Below are 18887 nucleotides of genomic sequence, written 5' to 3' on the forward strand. Positions count from 1 at the left end.
GATTTGGTCATTGAAAATTAGGAAATAACGAGTCATTTCAACTGGGGATAGCAATATTTAAGGTAGGCTCAATGGAAAGAATTTAAAAATATACATGGACACAGATAATAGAGTGGTGAAGGCTTAGGAGGGATGGGTGCAGGTGGAGGGGGTCAATGGGAAAGCCAACCAAACAAACAAACAAAGGGGACATCTGTAATACTTTTAACAATAAAGAAAAAAGAAATAAAAAATATATGTGGTATTGAAAAAACAGCTAGAAATCTCAAATCCTTTATTTGAAGTCAGGCAAGGTAGTTCAGCATCAGCTGCAAAGTTCTAAGCCTGTTTTCAGGTGGTGAGAACTCTTTTCTAGTCATTTTTATTATGAGGATACTGCCCAAAATGGGATGAAAAAGGCAAGGTGCAGGTGAGTGTTCTTTCTACCTAACACCTTCTACAAGCTCTAAAGGTAAAATCACCTGCTGATAGCCACAACCCACAATCTAGATTTCAACTGTCCTCTTTCAATGTGTAGTCAACCTCTTGGTTATCCATATCTGACACATCACATGAACGCTAATTATCTATCTTTTGCAATTAATCATCTGGCAATTACATTTCCTGCACTGATAAGGATCCAGCTGGGAACTGAGTTTTAATCTGAGAGAGAAAAAAAAGAGGATTCCAGTTTCTAACAAATTACTTCTAATTAACCAGAATGCTTTTTTTGTCATCCCAATGTAAAGATGCCTACAGCTAGTCAAAGAATTTATTGTTTGCATTCTTAATGATACTTTAAAATTTCATTTAAATTTCCCCAAAGGGAAGCTCTGGAGATGTATTGCACTAACATTACTTAAACAAACATTCTGTTTGGCAGTACACAAAGAATGGTGGAAAAAAAGGAGATAATTTCTAAGGGAAAGAAACTTGCGGTATTAACTGGAAAGGGCACCAAACAATTAAATGAAGCAGCGATTCAAGGCGTACATATTTAAAGCGGAAGATACAGTATCTTCTAATAAGTCTCGGAAATTGACAAAGTCGAGTCAAATTTTAGAGCTGAAAGAGGCGATGGGTCACCTACTCCAGTGGCTCTCAAAGTGTAATCCCATGACACCAGTTTCAGCATCAACCTGGAACTCTCTAGAAATGCAAACCCCCAGGCCACTCGGCATCTGAATCAGAAACTCTAGAGGAGCCCAGCATTCAGCCCTCTATGTGGAACAGTTTAAGTACTGGTCTAGTCTAACCACTCCATTGCACAGATAAGGAAGCTGAGAGCTGAGAGAGAGGCAAAATTTCCATACACAATAAAATTCAAGAATGACCCTGATGAACTTACTATAGTCTTTTCCCCCTTTACTTAAAAAATTCTTTGTTAACATGTAAGATACACTTCTGTGACATATCACATAACTTCTGGGACTACTGAGCCCAGCATCCTCAACAGCTCTTTTCTTTCACAGTGTACTTAGCTCTTGGGGACAAAAATGCCTACACATTGCTGGAGTATTGGTGATAAGGTTCTCAATAACATAATATTCCACAAATGTTGAACCAACAGTAGACAATGGTCAGAGAGATGAGCCAGGCTCCTATACAACTTTGAAAAAATCATGCTACTGCAAGACTAAAGAGGTTCCCTTATATAAAGCAGCCCTTCCGGCTTCTTAATAAATAATAATTATAATAATACTAGAGGCCCGGTGCACAAAAATTTGTGCACTGGGTTGGGGGGGGGGAGGGGGGGTCCCTCAGCCGGGCCTGTGCCCTCTCACAGTCTGGGACCCCTCAGGAGATAACGACCTGCTGGCTTAGGCCTGCTCCTGGGTGACAGAGGGCAGGCCCAATCCCTAGGTGCAGCCCCTGGTCAGGCTCAGAGCAGGGCCAATTGGGGACTTGGGGCGTTGCCCCCTGTCATGCACAGAGCAGGGCGGATTGGGAGGTTGCGATGCCACCCTCAGTCACGCTCAGGGTGGGGCCGATTGGGGGGTTGGGGCACCGCCCCCTGTCACACTCAAGGCAGGGTCGATGGGGAGGTTGCGGTGCCACCCCCTGTCACGCACAGAGCAGGGCCAATCAGGGGGTTGGGGCTCTGTACCCTGTCACGCACAGAGCAGGGCCAACCAGGGGGTTGGGGAGCTCCCCCCTGTCATGCACAGAGCAGGGCCCATCAGGGGGTTGAGGAGCTCCCCCGTGTCATGCACAGAGCAGGGCAGATCAGGGGGTTGGGGAGTTCCCCTCTGTCATTCACAGAGTAGGGCCGATAGGGGAGTTAGGGCACCGCCCCCTGTCACACACAGAGCAGGGCAGATCAGGGGGTTGGGGCGCCGCCACTGTCACACTCAGGGCAGGGCCGATGGGAAGGTTATGGCTCTGGCCTGTCACACACAGAGCAGGGCTTGTGGGGGGGGGAGGGCGATCAGGGGGTTTGGGTGCTGACCCCTGTCACGCTGATCCGTTGCCAGGAGGCCTCGCGGCTCTGCTGATCCCGGTGCTGGGAGGCATATTACCCTTTTACTATATAGGATAGAGGCCTGGGGGCTGGCTGGTTTGCCCTGAAGGGTGTCCTGGATCAGGGTGGGGGTCCCCACTGGGGTGCCTGGCCAGCCTGGATGAGGTGATGATGGCTGTTTGCAGCTGGTCACACACCCTTCAGGGTGGGGGTCCCCACTGGGGTGCCTGGCCAGTCTGGGTGAGGGGCTGAGGGCTGCTTTCAGGCTGGTGGTTGTTGACTGAAGCTCCCAACCGCTCCTTTTTTTTCTCTTTTTTTAATTTTATTCTGGGCCAGCTTTAACTCTGGCTCTAGCTCTGAGGCTTCTGCTGGTTTGTTTGCGTTCTATAATTGAAACAATGTATAACTCCAGCTCTGAGATCCCGGCCTATATTTGTTAGAATGTTTCAAACTGCCAGCTCAGAGGCCAGCAAGTCAGGTGGGGAACGTTGGAGTCTGCAGTCACGGGAGCAAGCAAGCCTCATTTTCGCTTCCAGCTGCCTGGCTGCCGGCCGCCATCTTGGCTGACAGTTAATTTGCATATACTCACTGATTAGCCAATGAAAAGGGTAGCGGTCGTATGCCAATTACCATGTTTCTCTTTTATTAGTGTAGATAATAATAGGTGTTTGCCTTAATGTAATTATCTCAAACAAATATAGTTGTTTAGACTATAAAACTAAAGTTTGTGTTGTGATTATGTAACCAGACAATCAATGGGTCCATGCTGCCTGTCACTATGTAAGCCAATTAAGTGGAGACAGGGTTGAATCATATAAACATTTATTCCAATACTGCTGGCAGTATGGGAGAGCAGCAGGTCATCCACAAAAATCTGCTCTCCCTCTCCCCCTAAGCCAGCTGCTTATATTGGGTAGAAGGACAAAGATTACATGGGGAAAGAGGCAAAAGGGTATGCCAAATGGGCAGTTTACAGGTAATTTGGGCTGGATATGCAAAGGCCCGCAGGTATGCAAAAGCTGGGGGTCTTCAAAGACCTGGTGATATGCAAAGGGCTGGGGGTCTTCAAAGGGCTGGCAGCTCTGGTTTCTGTCACAAGGTTGTTAACCTTTCCATGATAATAGGCAGTTCGCAGATGGGGAGGATTTCCAGGTGAGCTCCCAGGTCCCACATGCAACTCCCAGCCAGGTTAGAATGTGCTTTCTTTAATCAGAACAAAGCAATCATGGTTAACAGAGCATGATTAATATTTCTTACAATTATAGCTGGACCCCAATAGTCTATTTCCGACCCTATCAATTACTTTGTTTTAAATGTGGAGCACTTTGATAGCTTGGGCATGAAAAATTAAGTATAAAAATGTACTATTTTAGAGAAATGGCTGCTTTCCACGGTACATGAAACAGTAGTGATAACAGGCTAAAAAATAATAAAAACTTTGAAATAGAGTTAAAAGATACATGTAACTTAAAAAAAAAACATCTTTTTCTACACAGGAAGGTTAAATGGTGAGGCTGACATTTGCATTTGTTAGGTTGTCAACGCTTTCTATCGCATGTGTACAAACAATATCTAAAGATGTCATCTGCATATTTATACCAAAGGAGCCTGTGAACAGGACCTGTCAGTATATTTTAACACCCTTCTAAAACGTCAGCTTTCATCAGATATAAACACAACATGTTTAATTTATTAGTTTGGTCTTAATATAAAAAGTTGACAATCATATGTCACTATAACTATTGATAAGGTAAATAAGGACTACAGGAAAATGTCAAAAAGTTATTGAAATGTTTGCTGAAATACTACATCAAATTGTATTTATCAGCTCTTCTCTGCCAATGACTATGTCAGATTTTCCTGCATATGGCTATTTCTGAAAAGATGTACCCAATGGACCATTTCAGAAACTTCATTCTGAAAGCATCTTAATTCCCAGGTATGAGAAATTTAAAAGGAGTCAGAACAGAGGAAGCACATATGGCAACACATGGCATTATTATTTTTCTCCAATAAAGTTAAACAGAAATTGTGCTCAAAGAACAATTCACACTAGATATAACTGTTTGGTTGGAATAGTTATGTTCTGTGTGCCTATCACTTATCATAGATGTTTTTTTCAGAAAAAAAGTTTGCTTTAAAATGACACATTCTTAAATTTGATTCAATAGGCACTAACTGAACACCTATTATATACAGCATTTATTAAATACTTCAAAAAACATCAAAGTAGAAGACACTTGAAGATCTTATAATTGAGTTGGAATAATAAAACTTAAGTAAGTGAAAATCCACAAATCATTTCAGCTCTGACATGGAAACAGTGTGTAAGTTGGTCAGGCGATAAACACAAGTGCCAAGGAGCATGGGAAGTAAAGGAAATCTATCATGACAGGAAAGATAATTAGAAAGAACTCCACGAAGGAGATGAATAATGGGCTAGGGATTGTAGAAATGCAAGACATAGCAATACGAGACTAATAGATTCAATTGAGCCAAAAGTTTCAAAGCACACCTATTGTCCTACACTGCATGTAGGATGATTTTAAAGTGATGTGAAAACTGTTGCCCATCTTGAAATGCCAAGCATTCCAATTCTCAACATCTTCAGACAACAGAGCTCATTGGCTATCAAGAGCATGGAGGTTGACTCCTGCGTTTCAGAATTGAAGAAGCTGAGGCACAATGACTTTGCCCAACGGCACGAAGCTAGTTAGATCCAGAGCTGACACCCAAAGCCAGAACTCTTGACCGTAACCCGCTGTACTTTCCACTGTGTGACATTGCCTCTTGATCCACAGCCTATTTGAAATAAATGGAGGTTGGTTAATGAACTGAGTCCTCTTTGAACTCTACACATTGGAAGTAGCAGAGACTTGGGGGACTTTTTAATGATAAATGCTCTAAAGCAGCGTGATCTGGCGGTGTTAATGTCACACAGGTTTGATTTCAAGTCCTGGATCCAAATTATGAGACCCTGGAAAAGTGGCTTTGCCTTTCATAACCTTATATGTCTGAATAATAAACTGGTTATGAAGAATAATGAAATACAACATGATAGCTAATCTATCAGAGGCTCTTGGTTGTTAATTTTCTCTTCCTCTAAAATCCCTACCAGTGATCATTCTCAATTGAGTAGTTTTCAGTCAGGGATAATTTTGTCTCAAAGGGACCATCTGGAATATCTGGAGATATTTTTGATTGTCATGACTGGGATGGGGTGCGAATAGTCTCTTTGCGCGTAAAGGGTAAAGGCCAGAGAATTGCTAAATGTCCTAAAAGGCACAGGACAGCTTCCCTAACCACGACAAAGAATTATCCACCCCCACATTTCAACAGTACTGAGGTGGAGAAACTGCTCTGGACCAAAGAGAAAGATCACCTACTACCACCAATGTTCAGTTAAAAGAGAGATAATACCTTTTCTGCCCACAAAAGCAAACATATTAACTTCACCAAAGCATCCACATCAATGTAGAAATGCATCAGATTCCCAAGTTTGTGACAAGGAGTACAAAAAATATAATTGAGTGAATATTCCTTGCTGTGTAGATTCTTCTGACTATTTGCATGGGATAGATTTGCATGCAAATCTATATTTCCAGACACATGGAAAGATTGTTACCTTAAAATCTACCTGAGGGAGCAATAATTTACTATAAAAAATGTAAATTTGTGACTCTTTATGCTTTTTATTTTAAATTGGAGGACTGGAAAATTCTTTAGGCAATTTTGGACTTAATGACAATATCAGTTTGTGCTGTGAGATATTTCTTAGTACTACCTGGATTCCACAGACATGAAAAGTTCCAGGATGCAGCAGGAGCAGGCATAACAATGCTGCAGCCCCAACAAACTGGCACCCGAGGCAGTTGCTGAGGGCATCCTCAGCCTTCTGGTATACCTGCTACTCTCCCTCCCTTTCTCTTACACTTAATCTCCCCTACTACTACTTTCTTTCTTTCTCTTTTCATTCCCTGCTGTCTATGCCTCTTGTCACTTGCCAGTGACAGTTGTTTAGCCCCAGTCATGACAACTCAAAAGACAAAATGCCTTGATTTAGTGGCAGGGTTTCAGTAGTGCTTCCTGGAAGATAAGAACGAGATTCCTGGGCACACTTTAATTTTCGCTCTCTGAGCGCCATACCTGAGTAAAAGGATTTTGCAGAGATAGTACTAAAAGAGAGCCTGTTTTAAAAGACATTATCAAGGGCTCAAGAAATATAGCTGTTCATGATTTATTATTCACTGATATTTAAAAATAAAGCTAGTATTTCTAATTTTGCTGTGTTTAAAATCATTCCTCTTCATAGTAAAAAGGAAACTCTTAATATAAAGGGACTGTAGTAAATGAATTTGGTCTTGGGAATTTCTCTGAGAAAATGCCACAATAGGGTATATTTTAAATATCGCTATGAGCCACAGTGCCATCTATGGCCACCTTCCATTTGAATTAGAAAGCGTAATATTGCTACTTTGACAGCCTCTGAACAGACTGGGGAAAAGCGAAAGCCCTCTCAGCTATAAAATGCACTGACAGAAATCTCACCCCAAATCCATATTTCCAGATTCATGCAAAGATTATTTCCTTAGAATCCACCCGAGGGAGTAGTAATTAGCCAAAAAGCCATAAATGTATGAATCTTATGATGAAAACACTTTAAAATGACATATTTTCATGAGGATAATCTCTCTGACCACAGAATCTATAGCAAAATAATATGCCAAGAATCTTTAATCAATTCACATATTTTAAAACCCTGAGAAAATAATTATTTTACTTTATGAAACATAATAAACTTTAAAATTGCAATTAAGACATAGAATAGCATTTTTTTCTAATCTGAGTTTCTTTTTTACTGCAGTTAAGAAATAATTTAAAAGTTATCTCATAATTAAGAATGCTAAAATGGCCGAAACCGGTTTGGCTCAGTGGATAGAGCGTCGGCCTGCGGACTGAAAGGTCCCAGGTTCGATTCCGGTCAAGGGCATGTATCTGGGTTGCGGGCACATCCCCAGTGGGAGATGTGCAGGAGGCAGCTGATCGATGTTTCTCTCCCATCGATGTTTCTGACTATCTATCTCTCTCCCTTCCTCTCTGTAAAAAATCAATAAAATATATATTTAAAAAAAAAAAAAAAGAATGCTAAAATGCCGTTTGATATAATGATTATAAGATTTAAATTGATATCATAAGCTATGAGTTAAGTTAGGAATTTTCCAACCTGGCCACAAAAGGAACTTCAATTTCCCCCCAAATAAGGGAAATCCTCTAGTAATTCTACTATCAAGTTGTAAGTTATTTTCCCCACACCAACGCACTGCTAGCATCATTTGGAACCAACTAGATTTTCTCTCTTTCTTTCTGTTCCAAATTCACTTGGCTGATTGCCAAGAGAAAATATAGACACAGGGGAGGCAAAGAGTAATTCTGTTAAGATCAATGAAGATGTTGGCCATAAGAGAATCCTACTTATCCATCACATCCCTACTTCTTTTTCTCTGATTAGAGATTACTGGCAATTTCTTGACAATTCTCGAACAAAATTAAGTTACAATCAGTCTTGCAAGACTTCACAAGGGGGGAGGGGGAAAAAAAGAAAGGGAAAAATATATGGAGTTTATATATGGCAGTGTCCTAGTGGCCATTGTCTGTTGCCCCCAACCGCCCCGTGCCGTGGACATCTGGGCCCACTCGTCATCACCCAAATTCTCAGTGTATAACAATATTTAAATTTTTAATTACAAAGCTATCTGGTTGTTGACTTCAGATATGCAAAAGTCAATTCTTTGTTGATATTAATGGCAATATTTAACAGATACTATAGAATCTTCCCCCTCTTCTTCTCAATACTGGTATGTTAGGCCAATGATAAAACAGTGCACAGACAGTGACTTCTAATAGTTTCTGGGAAATGCAAGTCGTTAGAAATTAGTAAAGGAGTGGGGAGGCTATCCAAAATAAATAATTCAACATATATTTTAAAAGCTAGATGAAAAACTCAGCAAAAATATTACTCTAATTAGTAGTATGATACATACAATAAAATGATGCAAAAAATATATGTAGTATCATAATTCTTCTACCTTTAATTCTGTCTCTGCTACCACAAAGGTCAAGGAGAAACCTTGCTTGCAAAGATTAATTTCTAAGATGTCTTTGACAAGACAAAATGTGCTAGAAAATAAAAGCAATCCAACTTAGAAGGTCATATCTGAGAATAAGATGGAAGACTTCACATTTCAGTCCTTTGTGTAAGCTACTGAAGCACTGAGAAAGAAGGTGTACATTTTTAGGATATGGAAGGAATCTTTTGACTTTGAAATACTTTAACCTCTGAACTCTTTAATTCTAGGATTACTACCGGTGCCCAGAAAAGTCACAGACTAAAAATCAGTGAGGTTCTCAAAGCATTTGCATATTTATTATCTTATGTGACTCTTATATTTCACCATTAAGTGGGCAAAATTGATATGATAATCCAAATTTGCAGATACAGAAACTGAAATGCAGTATGAATATGTCATTTTTGAGGTCTGAGGTCTACTGTCCCTGGCCTTTTTTCACTATTTCACACTTCCTTTCTTGGCAAAGTGGTCAATGACCAAATTTAGCTTACGCACAATATTAGAAAAATACAAGAAGAACAAACATCTAACACACATACATGATATTTTTAAAGTGTAAATAAAGCCATCACATAGAGGCCCTGGACCAGACCGCATTTGAAATGAATAACACTGAATCACGTTCTTTTAAAAAGTAGAAAGAGAAAATTTTAAATTTCATTAAAACTAAAAAGAATAGAAACCTTACAAGAGTCTAACCATGGAGATAGTTTTCCCCTTTCTAAGCTTTACTTTAAAAACCACATGTGTCACCCTGGCCAGTGTGGCTCCATTGGTTGGGAATCATCCCATGAATTGAGAAGTCCCTGGTTTGATTCCCAGTCAGGGTACATGTCCGGTTTGCAGGCTCGAGCCCCAGTAGGAGGCTTGCAGGTGGCAGGGGATAGATGTTTTCCCTCTCTCTCTCTCTCTCTCTCTCTCAAATCAATAAAAACATTTAAAATAAATAAAAGTAAAAACCACCTATGTCCATAAGTAAGAACAACCCTAATATTCAGTTGAAATTTATTTATAGACTAGGTTTGTATAAAAAAAGATCAAAATAAGAAAATAATGAAACAAAAAATGTCAGCCATTGAACATGCACAGATGCAATGTTCCATTATGAAAGGAAAGGGTAAAAAAATCAGGAGACATTAACAAAGGGCACCCTTGTTTTAAAATACAGAATACATTTTAAAGAAACATTTCATTTTTATAATTTCTATATTTTCATTTCACACCCCAGCCAATGCCATGCAATGTGAGTTTCCAAATCATAAAATCTGACCCACTCCCTCCATTTGAAGGATGCAATTACAGGTCAACTTCTTCAAAACCAATAACAGAAATCTCCATTTTCACAGCAGATTTCCAAGTCCAAGACAGCAATAACTTGTTCTAAACAACATTTAACAGAACGAAATGGAGAATGAACATTGGGACACCTCCTTAAAACTCTCTGTGATGGAGCTTGAGCTACAGTAGCTTTTATGAATTTGCAAGGACACGAGGAGCCTCAAGAACTAACAAAATGCACTGAGGAGGGAGTCCTGCTTCTTGGTGTTCCCTAATGTGAGCCCCTTAAGAATTTCAGAGGCATTTTTAGCAAAGGCATTTAATCCACGACCTGACGAACTTCTTAAAAGCCAAAGAGCAATTTGACTCCACATTTGTTAGTTGTTTTTACTCTTAAATATATTCTTTTCCACTTCAGGGAACTAAAAGACACAAAGTTAAACGAAACAACCTAAGCAAAAAATGAGACTGTCTGTACACATGGTCTATTTCCTGAAGGCTTCCGAGGATTTGAAATCAAGAGAAAAGTCTCTGGAGAAATGTTTCCTAGCCCTATTTCAACTGCTGGTACAGGAAAGCTCAAAATAGCTGACATAGCAAAAGTCTTCAACCACTATCACACAGTTTCAACCTTCACCCCTGAAATCAGATCGGCGTGGTCTTGATCACAGGCAGTGCACGCCCTAAAAGCTACGTGCTAGGCCAGAGGTGCCTAATCTGGTGTAAGTTTTGTCCTGCACCTCACAAATGTGGGACTAGACAAAAGACAACAGAAATGGCATAAAAAGTAACTGAGGATTCATGAAAAAGAGGAATGAGAAGTAAAAGTCAGAAGCATGATGTGTCATTGCCAGTCGCTAACTTATTTAGCGTAGCGACGCACAAAACTGATACGCTTTATTCGGATATTTTTGTTACCCTAGGGCCTAAGTATCAAAGCTTTAGTTCAGTCGATGGTATTAAATAATGCAATTGTGAGTTTCAAGATCCCCAGAACATAAGCTTTAAGAAGGCAATGGACATGTGGGCGTCAGTTCTGTGTGGAACATGGAGCCGCGGCCACCAGGCCTCTGGCTGCCCCAGCCACATGAACACCGGCATCCCTGTCTCCGCCTTCATGTTTGCATTTACCAGGAGAGTGACAAGCAAGTAGTACTTTGATAAGAGGCATTTCATTCAAAAATCAATTAGCTACCTTTCTTTTCAAGGAATAATGTACCATACATAAAAACTAAGCATGACTCACAGACAAAACCAAGTATAAGGCTTGAATAGTATTTTTCCCAGGGAAATTGAACCAGGGATTCCACAGATTTTGATAACACAGTCTCTGACCATATATTTACAGAACATCACACTGTTTTTTGACCACGGGACAGTTTATAAGCAACCATTACAAAGTTTACTATTTACTATTTATGAGCAAACAATTTAACATTGAAACAGAGCTGGCTTTTTTACTATGGCAATTAGCTTCTTCATGTTCCAAACACCAAATAACATTTTCCCATTAATTTTTAAACCAGTGTGGCTTTAACTTAAAATAAACCGTACATCAAAAGCATGGAAAATAAACAGCCAGGAACACAATTTGACGAATTGGATTTATTTAGTTTATTTATCTAAGCAGGGACCATTGGATCTCTTTAATAGGCTGACAGTTGCACTGGGCTAGTTAATAAAACATTCAACAGTGTTCAGCCAATACAGAAATGCAAATCCCATCAGAAATATTTTATTCATGAGGCAGTAATTTCAGTTACTACCAGTTCCCTTTTTCAAAAAATGACACTCTGCAAATAAACAGTGCCATCTAGTGACTAATAATGAGGCCAAAGTTGTCACGGGTTTATAATTAACCTTTCAAAATCTTACCTGTTTTTATCTTTCCTCTTTATTTCTTAGGTAAATTAACATAGCTGGACAAAACAAGCCACAGAGAAGTCTATAATAATTTGTTAAGTCATTCAAGAAGGATTACAAGAGAGATATTAAAACCAGTAAACTTTATACAAATTTTTTGTTTTGAAGCAATTGAGCACTATCTCCAGAAAATACACACTGCATCTGCTTAGAACACTCAAACCACTAGAAATATCAGAAAGTTGTAACAGAAATTTGCTCCTTCTGCCATAAAATGGCACTATAACTTTAATTCCAATGATTACAAAATTAGTAAGGAAGCAGAAAAAATATTCCAATAAAATCGCAAAATCCAGTCAGAAATCTGACACCAATTTTTTAAAGATTACACATACATTCCTATACACACACAGATATATCTATACCAGTACAGACTACGACTCTGCCAATGACTACTCTGGGTAGTTAGTTCTGCAGCTCATAAAGCTCTACAGGAGCTAAAGGCAAGAGGCTAAAGCCCAAAGTACGTATCATAAAAACAGTTCCCATTGGAAGGAAGTGTCAGAGCTTCCAGAGTAAAGAAAATCTATTAAGGCCAACCTCAAATTCAGTACAAAAGACCAACGACACAATATTTAATATCTACTACTGTTCCATCCAAGTATACACGGTGGGAAGAAGGGTCAAGAGCAAGAACCTTTTGCAGCGTCTTGGATTAGGAGACCAGAGTGACACACAAGCACAGATCAGCCCCCAGGAGGCATCACTTCAGCTGAAAGCAGACTTTGGTCTCTTCCCTATATGACTTGTCCATTTCCTGTGTCGGCCTTTGAAATTATTGGAGGCTACTTTTGTGAGTACAAGAATTACCAAGGTCAAAGCCTGGAATGAGAAGCCTACAAACAAAGGAGGCCAACTGCATGACAGTTTTCTAACAATTTCACCTGGTGCGACCTTGGGAACCACGATCTTAAGAAAATATCTGCAAACAGAAAATTATGTATATGCACCTAAATATAGTATGACATTCTCCCTTAAAGGTCATAGTCATATCCAGATAACTAAAATATTTTTCAGTTTCTGATTAATAAATATTGGAAATGTAAAATGAGTTCAATTTTAGATCAGATATTGAGAGCCGGGCATATTTGCTAGCCTTACCAACATTGATATAGTATCTCCCATGGAAGAATATCTTAAAAAAACAACTCAGTTGTATCTAATTCCAGAGTTGTAAAATCCCCATAATGGCAGGTAATAACAGCATCTTTCTCATATAATTGTGGACTGAATGAGTAATGCATATAAAGTACTTAGCCCTGGTTTGCCTATGATTTTTATTTCTGAAATCACATTCTAAAGCAGAGAAGATATGGAGAAATAAAACCAAAAATGATTTGATGAGGCACAATAAAAATGAAATTCCAAGGAATATTTTAATAATAGCTATACTGTTGTTGATACCCCTTGATTCAGGAACCTGCCTTCTGAGAAATGATAAATTGCTTTTTATAAAAGAAAGTAATCCTATTCTAATATGTTGACTGTAGCACAATAAATAATGGAGGGAGTAAATGGAGATATATTAGGATTCAACAAAAGATGAACTCACATCACTGATTGAAATATTATGTAACCATTAAGATGATTAAGAATTTATAGAAATGGGAAATACCAATGTTACAATCTGTGCTTTAAAAAAAGGTAAAAAAAAAATGTGGATAGAGTAACACCATTATTATGTAAAATAAAACAATAAATTATGCAAGAGAGAAGGGAAGGGAAGATTGCAAGGAAACAAATCAAATGTTAAAATGTGGATCTTTGGGGGTAACAGAGCTAAGGTGATTTTTTTCTTCTTTCCACCCTCTAGGAATATTCATTCCACAATAAGCAGGCATTATTTTTACAGAGTTTCAAACAACAACATAGTCTTTTAAATGGAAAACATATTTGTTAAGTGTACTTAGTGGAGGGAAATTTCTTTTCTGAGACAGCTCTGTCCAGGCTGGCTTTCTTATTTCTTTCTAGAATGCATTTACTAGTATGTCACTGAAAGAAAGATCAAGCTAATGCTACAACTATAACCACAGACATCAACCCAGTCTTTAAAACATGCTTTCTTGGTTTTCTACAGCTTCCACAGAACATACGTAAAATATCCCAGGAATCAGAACCGAAAAGATAAAATGTAAACAGGAGCATCATGTTCTTGACTTTTCAACAAAAGCCAAAATTTAAAAGACTTAAAAAAAAATAGAATATGGGTACCGGCTTCATTCATAAACTCAGATGCTCAAGTTGTCCATTCACCCGTTAAAAGAGAGCGCAGGTAGCAGCAGTAAAAGCTTCAAGCTGTTCCACAATATCCTTTGAACCCTGACCTAAGGGACCAACTCCGAGAGTCTGGAGAGTCTGCAGGTAGCTGGTTTCTAGGTCCATTCAGCCTCACTGCTGAGACGGTCAATAGAAGTGTCATTCTCTGATGTAGACAGCTCTGCACTAGGAGCTGGTCTAACAATCACATCACATAGCCTGCCAAACAGGGAAAGGACAGCATTCGGGCACCACTGACCTGGGATAGAAGTGAACTTGAGACTGCGGCTAAAAAGCCCTACTTCTAACATTTGTTACAATCTAATCCTCCACGCCAAATCCTGGATGTGTGTGTATGTAAGTCTTAAAGGAAGTTCATCTTTGCTACAAGAAAAAAGAAATACGCAACTACCCAAATTAACCACAAGATGGGGCTAGCATCATAGGACAAGATCAGAGTTGTAAAAGGCATTCAACACACAGCGTTCTCACAACTTTAGGGACCTTATCCTGGTGCATCGCGTACTTGTTTCTTTCTTTTTCAACTTACTGGGACGTGCTCAAATATTTTATACAACATTTGTGTTTTTCGTTGATTGGTTTGTACACGTTTGGGTTTTTTGTTTGTTTTTTTTTTGTTTGATTTTATTTTCTTAAGAAGCAAATCAAGTCTTAAACTTGGAAAATCCTCAACTATATTTCTTCCCCTATTAGCTGGTTCATTTTCCTGGAATGCCCTGACATGGCCATCTCCAAGCTAACCTCACATAAACATTGAAGGAAGAAATTACAAAAACAGTTTAAATGTGTAAATTCTAATTTTTTTAAAGTTTTCAAATACATAAAAAGGCTATTAAATTGACTTTTATGGAAACATGAAGCAGGAAACAAAGAATCAACGAGAGAACACTAGAATATGTGATCAGGTTACGTGATTCTGGCCCTGACTCTAAACCGCAGCGTGACTTTAAGGTTAAGTCACTTGGTCTTCCTGGTCCTTTGTTTCCTCACTAAAAAATAAAGTGACTAAATTTTAACTTCTCTGGACCTAATATTCCTAACTTACTCTGAGACTATAACAAGCCAAAAATTAAAAATGTTAGGTGAGCCCTAGCTGGTTGGGCTCAGTGGATAGAGCACTGGCCTGTGGACTGAAGGGTCCCAGGTTCTATTCCGGTCAAGGGCACATGCCCAGGTTGGGAGCTTGATCCCCAGTAGGGGGCATGCAGGAGGCAGATGATCAATGATTCTCTCTCATCATTGATGTTTCTATCTCTCTCTCTCCCTCTTCCTTCCTCTCTGAAATAAAAAAATATATATTTTAAAAAATTAGGTTATATGAGGCTAAAAGAATGGAATTAGGCAAGTGAACTGAGTCATCATAAGTAGCAACAACGTAAAAAAGAGTTAGAGATGACCACTGCCTTCCCCAAGCTTCCCACAGTTATAAATACAAATTATAACCTGAATTTCAAAATCTCTTAGGTAGGTATTTATTCAGTTACAAATTAAATTCTATGATAAGTCATTGTAAACAGCAGACTATTACTCATTCTCAGATGTACACAATTATCCTCTGCAGAGGTTCTCAACCTGTGGCTTGCGACCCCTTTGGGAGTCGAATGACCCTTTCACAGGGGTCGCCTAAGACCATCGGAAAACACATATATAATTAAATATTGTTTTTGTGATTAATCACTATGCTTTAATTATGTTCAATTTGTAACAATGAAATTGGGGATCACCACAACATGAGGAACTGTATTAAAGGGTCGCAGCATTAGGAAGGTTGAGAACCACTGCTCTAAGGATTAATAAACAGTAAGACTACACTGAACTTTCATGCCAGTTGTGACAGGAGGAATTGGTCAAGGCTAACCTCTCCACTCCGAACAACTATAAAAATGGACAACATGTATAAAGGAATTGTTTTCAAAAACTGGACAACAGGATCGCAGTCCCGGGGAGAAGGGGAACACCTGAAATGAGCCCTACAATTGCATGGCTCTTAACCATGCAGGCACTTTCCAGACGACAGCACATGGGGTGAAGCCCAGATGGAACACAGATGTCGCTGAGCTCAGGAGGCAGACGTGCAGCTTGGCCCTGCTGAGGTGGATGGCATTGAGCAGGGTGATGGGAAGAAGGCAGCCACCCAGAGAAAGAGCTTCAGAAATCTATAAAGGGGTCTCTTTAGGCCTCTGGCTGAAAATGAGCTTGCATATGCAGACGGCAAGCTCTCCTGAGGTCTTGCAGAGAACAGGCATTGGGGAGATATGGAGAAAAGGGTGATTCCGGAGGTCACCCGAAGCAGGGAGACAGAATTCTGACCAAAGGGTAGAGCAGTCATTGAATGCTCCAGTCATCAAATGGATCCTGAGAAAGGCCCGTCAAAAGCAGAACTGCGCTAGACACGTCTTAACATCGCTGAACAATAGCCTTGAAAGGATCGATCTGGTCTGTTTGGAAATCATTTGTTTTCCCAAATAAAGCTCCGCAATCTCCAAAGCATGCACTGTCAGCAGAGGTGCTAGCATGCCCATGGAGGCAAAATCTGGTTCTTGGGAGGATGGAGAATCTTACATTTTACACAGATGTGTGGTCCTTCAAAGGGCCACTGCACATGAGCAGACATAGACATGCAGACATACAGAATATCTGTGATAGTAACATTTCATGGGGGAGGGGAGGAAGGGAAATTATTTTTAAAAAGTCTAAAAATGTTCCTTAGAAGTGTAATGTAATAATGGAAAAAGATTGAGATGCACTGCTCTAAAGGAAAATGACAGCCCTAGCTGGTTTGGCTCAGTGGATAGAGCATCAGCCTGCGGACTGAAGAGTCCCAAGTTCGATTCTGCTCAAGGGCACATGCCTGGGTTGTGGGCTCGATCCCCAGTGTGGGGCATGCAGGAGACAGCCGATCAATGATTCTCTCTCATCACTGATGTTTCTATCTCTCTTTCCCTCTTCCTGCCTCTGTGAAATCAATAAAAATATTTTCTTTTATTGATGTACCAGGGTTGCGGGCACATCCCCAGTAGGGGGTGTGTAGGAGGCAGCTGATCGATGTTTCTCTCTCATCGATGTTTCTAGCTCTCTATCCCTACCCCTTCCTCTCTATAAAAAATCAGTGAAGTATATATTTAAATATATATATATATATTTTAGAAAAAGGAAAATGACAAAATCTACACTTTAACAACACATGATCCACAATACTGAGCACAGGATAATCAAATTACTAGACATGTGAGGAAGCAATGGAACAGAATAGAAATCCTGGGAGTTGACCTAGATTTCATCCAGCAGGCAATGAAGACTCTGTGGACAGTGGGACATATTCAGATCAGTGTGTGAGAATTCTGAAGCGCTGAAGAGGGTGGTTTAAGTGGGAGAGGAAGAAAAGGAGGAGAGGCTACTACAGCATCCAGACTGAGGAACATGAAGGTTGCCAGCAGTGGAGGTGGGACAGGAGACAGCTAAGTGACAGAATGATTAATTCGCAATGACCAACTGGATGTGCAAGGTGATGGAAAGGGGAAAATCAAAACGAGAACTCGGAAGTGACGAGTACTTGTCAAATTGAAGTGTTTGTGTTGAATGGATTCTGGAGAAGTATCCAGCAAATACTAAGAAATAGGCATCTCAGAGGTCTGAGTTAGAAATGCAGTGAGTGAGCGAGTGAGAAGCAGCCTGAAGAACCCAGGGAAGGCTAGGGCCATCTTAACTATTTTTAAGTGAACAGATCAACAGTGTTAAATGTATTCACATCGTTGAGCAACCAATCTCTACAAGTTTTCCTTTTGTAAAACTGAAACTCTATACCCATTACGCAGTAACTGCCCATTTCCCCCCACAGTCTTGCTGACTTTTGCAACTTCCACATTCTTGGCTAATCCTCTGAAGTCATGGACGAACTTCTTGAGTGTCCTCATCACACCTTGGTGACATCACCCTGAGTCCAGGAGGGCATCTTGGGTGAGGGGTGGGGGTGGGGGAAACTGAGTCACTGGTTGTCCATGATTTCTTATTGTTCCTGCAGGACACTGGCAGTGTGTGCTTACTGATATGCTGGAAGGCCTGGGTTCTCACTGCACCAATCACAAAGGATCTGTCTGCAGCCGACAACGCTACTACCAAGGCTATGAACCTGTCCTCAATGGCCTTGAGGCCCAGCACTGACTTGGCTTACTAATCGGTGCAAGTCCTTCCAGGCATCTGTTACCAGAATAGGGAGGTTTCGTCCATGTTGAAGATTTGCTCTGGCAGGTAATTTCCCTCCACAGTCAGCTTAGCTAGAGTTGCCAACAATCCTTCAGCTGCCTTCTCACCAGCACCTGCTGACTCAGCACTCACTTTCACATTACGTAATGAGTAACAGCTCTTGAACTGTGTAAACTGCCCAGAGTAGCAGTAAACTCATCATCACAGCCAGGTCCAGCCTCATCATTCAACACTGCAAACAAACTTTCCGCTTTGGCCATGACGGTCCTGATGCTGAGAGGGACACGCTGCTGTCTGGTCCTCCCTCCAGGGCATTAGAAGTTTCCCCATGTCTGACACAGGCCCTTCTCTAATTTTGGTTAAGTCTCATGGCCTTCAATGAAGCAGATGCTTTAATAGCTCCTGTCACTTTGTTCTGTTCTGAGAGATCGTAGCACTGGTGGCACTGGGAATGCCTGACAAGAGCAACAGCCACCACTGATTTTCTACCTTCATAGTCCTTACTCACTTTAATTTTTACTTCAATCAGTCCAATGGCCTCTTACTGGCAACATTAGCAGTGGGTTTTGTATGTTTAGGGGCACGATGAATGAAACAACATGAGATTAAATCAAGCACAAGAGAAAATGATGTAACCA

The 18887-nt window shown here is 40.2% G+C and overlaps 1 protein-coding gene across 5 annotated transcripts in view; it reads right to left on the reverse strand.

Moving 5' to 3' along the window:
- Positions 1-18887, reverse strand: part of VTI1A (vesicle transport through interaction with t-SNAREs 1A) — a 313936-nt gene that overhangs the window by 284975 nt on the left and 10074 nt on the right. Inside the window, exon 4 of one of the 5 annotated variants that reach the window (XM_070432283.1) lies at positions 3318-3643. The exons of the other annotated variants lie outside the window; for them this stretch is intronic. Coding sequence (XP_070288384.1) covers positions 3533-3643 — 111 coding nt within the window. The 3' untranslated portion in view covers positions 3318-3532. Of the gene's footprint in view, positions 1-3317; positions 3644-18887 lie in introns of those variants that run through there. 5 annotated transcript variants of the gene reach the window in all.

This window comes from Myotis yumanensis, unplaced genomic scaffold (assembly GCF_028538775.1).
Source record: "Myotis yumanensis isolate MYYU_CA2020_CCGP unplaced genomic scaffold, mMyoYum1.0.hap1 SCAF_13, whole genome shotgun sequence".
NCBI classification, from domain to species: domain Eukaryota; kingdom Metazoa; phylum Chordata; class Mammalia; order Chiroptera; family Vespertilionidae; genus Myotis; species Myotis yumanensis.